This window comes from Buceros rhinoceros, unplaced genomic scaffold, assembly GCF_000710305.1.
Source record: "Buceros rhinoceros silvestris isolate BGI_N320 unplaced genomic scaffold, ASM71030v1 scaffold932, whole genome shotgun sequence".
In the NCBI taxonomy this organism is placed as follows: Eukaryota; Metazoa; Chordata; class Aves; order Bucerotiformes; family Bucerotidae; genus Buceros; species Buceros rhinoceros.
Window position 1 is genome coordinate 25,395 of NW_010400503.1, and position 4,783 is coordinate 30,177.

General features: G+C 38.8%; 1 protein-coding gene across 1 annotated transcript in view; it reads left to right on the top strand.

The window, feature by feature from the left end:
• The first annotated feature begins 748 nt into the window (after positions 1–748).
• Positions 749–4,783, top strand: part of COBL (cordon-bleu WH2 repeat protein) — a 113,922-nt gene continuing 109,887 nt past the window's right edge. Inside the window, exon 1 of the mRNA XM_010131870.1 lies at positions 749–950. Within this exon, the coding sequence (XP_010130172.1) occupies positions 751–950 (200 nt within the window). The 5' untranslated portion in view covers positions 749–750. The remainder of the gene's footprint in view (positions 951–4,783) is intronic.

Below are 4,783 nucleotides of genomic sequence, written 5' to 3' on the forward strand. Positions count from 1 at the left end.
TAAACTTTGACTTTGTGGTAGTTTTGTAGCTCTGGTAAAGTATACTGCTTGTTTGGTGCAAGTCAATGCAGCTTTTCTTATGTTGGACGTGGCGCATAGCATGCTCCTGAAGAATGAGTTCTCTTCAGGGTGCTTTCAAAGAACTGTAGTCTTTTAGTGTTGCGTGGTAAGAAATGATATCATTCATGGTTGACCTTTTCATGGTTCTTCCCTCTGAAGTACAACAAGCCAGATTTAATACTACTTACTCAGAGCAGAGGAAGAGACAGTATTTCAAGTAGAGTAATACTGTGGAACCCAAATATAGCTGAATGAAACCTCACCCTGCCTCCCCTGCTGTCATTCTGACCTGGAGGAATCATTCATTAACATAAATACAACTCTTTCTTGAGTCAGGTCTGGACTGGGCCCAGCATTTCTGTTTCTCTCTTCATAGGAGCATGCTTCATACTTGACAGAATAATGATTATTTCATATCCTTATTATGGAACTGATTCATCCCCTGGGGCATGGAAAGTAAACAGTAGGAGTGAGTGCATCATTAAAAAAATTAACGTATTTTTAGAGAGGAGGCAAAAATAAAATGCAGCTCCATTGAAAAGTGTCGTGATAAAGAAAAATTGCTTTCATTAGAGGAACTTCTTAAAACAATCTGGGATTATGGCTGAAAGAACATATTTTCTTATTTAAATGTTTATACTTGCGAGAAATTATTAATTTTCTTCTTGGCTTCATTTCTCAAGGAGAAGAATGAAAGCTCGTGCTCCTCCTCCACCAAATCAACCTCATGCAGCAAGTAGAATTCACAGCGAGCACAAGTCACCTGTAGAGACAGCTGCAATTTCTGATCAGAACCTTGTGAGCATGAAGGAGAATATGATAAACAGATCGGTGGACTTCACAGTCATTTTGCCCAGCGGGGTCGAGCAGAAGAGCACAGTGCAAGGAAGGTAAGACTTCGATTAGCTTCCACTTTCTGGAGCCCTGTTCCCAGTGGGATACATGCTGATACTAATTTCTCCCTTTCTTGAGTTGACAGAGTTTCTCTGCCACACTTCTCTGTGCATTTTAGGCAGCTGTTGTACCAGGGTCATGAGAATCATGTATTAAGGGCCCTCTTTGCTGGGGCAGAAACGATTTAGCAGCTGTTGCGTCACTGTTTTCCTCATGGATCACCCTCAGCACATGTATGGATCCATCTTTTCCATGTAGTGCCACTGGGCTAGTCTTAGGTTGCAAATACATTGCAATTGGTAGACAACAGAACATCTGCTGGTATTGGAAGTCTTCTCTATAGAAAAGTGTATTGTTTTTTTCTACTGGAAGTGAAGGGGGTTCTCCTTGTCACTGGGTACAGTCAAGGACAAATGGTATTTAAAAAAGTCAGTTTTGAGAATTTTCTTCACCGTGGGAGCTCTTCCTTTTCCTTCTCCTCTCTGTGAGAACTGTTTTGAAAGAGAGATACTTAAAGTAGTAAAGAGTCTGAAAAATTTCAAAAATATATTCAATACTATGATGAAACTGTCACGAATAATGGTGTGGTCAGTAGAGGTCAAGAAACTGTAGAAGGTGATAATACCAGATGAGAAGGGCATGTAGATGCCCGTTGATAAATCAGAGTCTGTGCTTATTTTACATTTGGGGTTTGCAGTAGTTAGTTTGCATTCCTATAACACTACTCTTTGTGATCTGATATATTAGTCTATTCTGACTGCTTCTCTCTTATTCTGATGGCTGCAGAGGATGTGTATGGCAGTGTGTAGTGTCTGATACTTCAATCTTTCCCATACTTTTCTTGTAGAAATTAGTGTTCGCTTAGCCATTCCCAGCACTCCAGAGCAACTCGTGTGGGTCAGCCCCAAAGCCAGAGAGGTGTTAAAGGTTTTAAAGGAAAGCAGTGCTTATCAGAGCTCTCAAATTATGCATTTAGTGATAGAGTTTTTATGGGGAGATTTGGATTAATGAAAGAAGAAAACTGGCCTGGAAAGTAGAAAAAGACATGAAACTCTCTGGCTGTTAGATCCCAAAGAAAAGTGGTATTTCATTAGCAAATGCAAGCCACCTGGGAGCTAACAGAGAGGCTAATCTTCGTGTAGCATTATGTATAGAGAGAGATGTAATGCCATTTGGTTAGAAAGCATTTTCTTTTCCCTCAAAAAAAAAAAAACAAAACAAAAAACCCCCCAAACCACACCCTCCCAAGAGCACTACAATAGTGGTGTTTTAATGTGACCTTCTGAAGAACATACAAGCTACAGGAGCAATGAGCCAATGGAAAATCCCTGTACACGTCTCTTGCACAGGCAAGAGATTATCACTAATTATCACTACCCTTGCTATCACAGTCGCTGAGACTGAATGTTATAGTCTTTAGTTTGTTGACTGAAACCTGAAAGAAATGTCAAAAATTAAACCTTAGAGATTTTTGCAGGGTTATTTGTACTGTCTACATTAAGCACTCTAAGCAACCAAAATGTTCTCTTTGTTGTCCTGTGAAGTTGCCCCCTTCTCTCCAGTGTTGACAAGGCAGGTCTAGGCCCCTGATTTAGGTGGCAATTAAATTCCTGCTTGTGCTGATCTGAGTATGACCAGTGCCTAACCTACACAGTAGATGATCTTCCTCCGTGCTGTCTTGAGCGCTTGGAGTGGAGAGCTAGTGACAAATGTCTGGCACTGATAGCCAACTGTGGGAAGTGGAAGATTCTGGAAGCTGAGGGGAGTAAATTATCCTAACAAATTAGGAAATAAAAATACTCTATAATGAGCCCTTTATTACCGTGGCATCAGTCTGTGAACAGCCCTTGTGCGTGGTGCTGTTCTTTCTAACCGCTGGAAGAAGAAATTGCATTAACACTGGTTACAGTTTTAGAGATGGGGAATACAAAAAAAGAAATGTCAAGAGCATCTGAAATTTTTAAGGGATGAACTGTCTTAAGTCTCCAGCTTTGGGGTTTGTGTGAAAACCCAGGCCTTTTTATCTTTTTGCGTTGTTTTGACATTGTGAACTGGGCAGCTATGAAGTACCATGATACTCAGAAGTAAACATTTCATGATTAAGATACTGGATTAAGGGGGAAAAAAAAGTGGTTTGTTTAGTTTGAAGCAAGTATGGGCGCTAGTGCAGGAAATAAATTATTTTCCCTGTTCAGTCTTTTTACCTATGGTGAAATCATAGAAGAACATTTCAGACAAATTCTGGTCTTGTTCATGCTGCTATAAATCTTCAATATTTTCATTGCCACCATTAAAACTGCCTTCTGCATTGCAAAACCTTGCCATGTGCTTCATCATAATGAAAAATGATCCTGTAATTTCAGGAAAGCAGTTCACAGAGCAATGAAGTACACTGGAGGATGTTTGAAAATATGACTACTGTAGTTAATTAGTATCACTTAAAGTTATTATAAATGAACCAAGTTAAAAGTCAAAATTATCTCTTTCAATTGTTCATTGTATGTAAGCAAAGCAGCATGTTGTTATTTTACTTTGTTCTCAATACAAAAATTTCCTATAATTAGCAGCAAGAAGGCAGAAAAATCTCGTTAAATTTTCCTAAAAGATCAAAAGAGAGAGAAAATGTGTGCTATTTAAAGATATTTGATTGGAATCTGGAATTTTTAAGTAGATTTATTTATAAAAGTTAGCTCAAGATGACATCTCTCCTCAAGAGTTTGTCGTCATCTTGTAACACACAACTTATTCCACATTTATGTAGTGTATATTGTAGGACAAAGTTAGATTCTTAAGAATGTGTACAGCAATAGAATAGTATTAAAAAACAGTTTTCTTTGAAATAATTGGTTCCTGTGAACTCTACTGTAAAACATGTAGAAGTATTAATGAAGACTTGTTAGCCTCTTCCCCCTGGAAAGGATTATAAAATAGCCCCACAACTAATGTATATTGGTACTGCCGTGTGAGCACTAACTGATGTGCTGAAAGGATAGGCAGAGCGTTGGCTGCTTGTACGTTTTATGCATATAGCTCTGTAAGATCCACACAAGCTTATGTTAGCAGTTCTGACAGAGGCGATGGCTAGACATTTAGGAAGAAAGTAAGTGGAAAAGGTCACAAGAGTTACCAGATTCTTTTTCTGTTTGTGATTCTCACAGGTAGTAGTACTTTCAGTGGGTGACCTATAAGTAAAGGGATCATGTACGTGTCTCCAGTCACTCTGAGTGACGCTGAGGAGGACTTCCTGATTAACACAAATACAGACAAACATTTAGTGTCAGCATCTTGAGGAGTTAGTAGTATTCAAAATACACTACACAAAAATGAGGATGTTTGAAGCTAAGTGACGATTGGAGTTGTCAGCCATTGATGACTGATACACAGAAGAGCAGATGGGACAGTTGTTATCTTACACATTACACAAATTCTCTCATACATATGATACACAGTAAGCAAAAGACTGGGACAAATGATAAACTAGCTGAAGCTGTAGTCCCATTCTGCAGATACTGGAGGACAGAGCTCAGGGCAGAGTACGTGTGACACGGAGCCTAAAGCTAATGTTACTGCGGGAGGAATATTCTGACATAATTCTCAGTGAAAGACTCTTAAGTGATATTAATTGTGGGCTTGTAGCTCAACATACAGAATGGTGTCTCAGGAAAAAGCTAAAGGTGTGAAATCAGCCCAGGCTGGTGAAATGAGAATGAGGTGTTAGAGTATGAACAGGGCACATACAACAAAAGGGTTAAAAATGAGCTTAAATAAGTACTAAATAGGATTCAGGTCAAAACTATGGTAGTTAAATGTAAGCTTTAAAAAAAAAAAA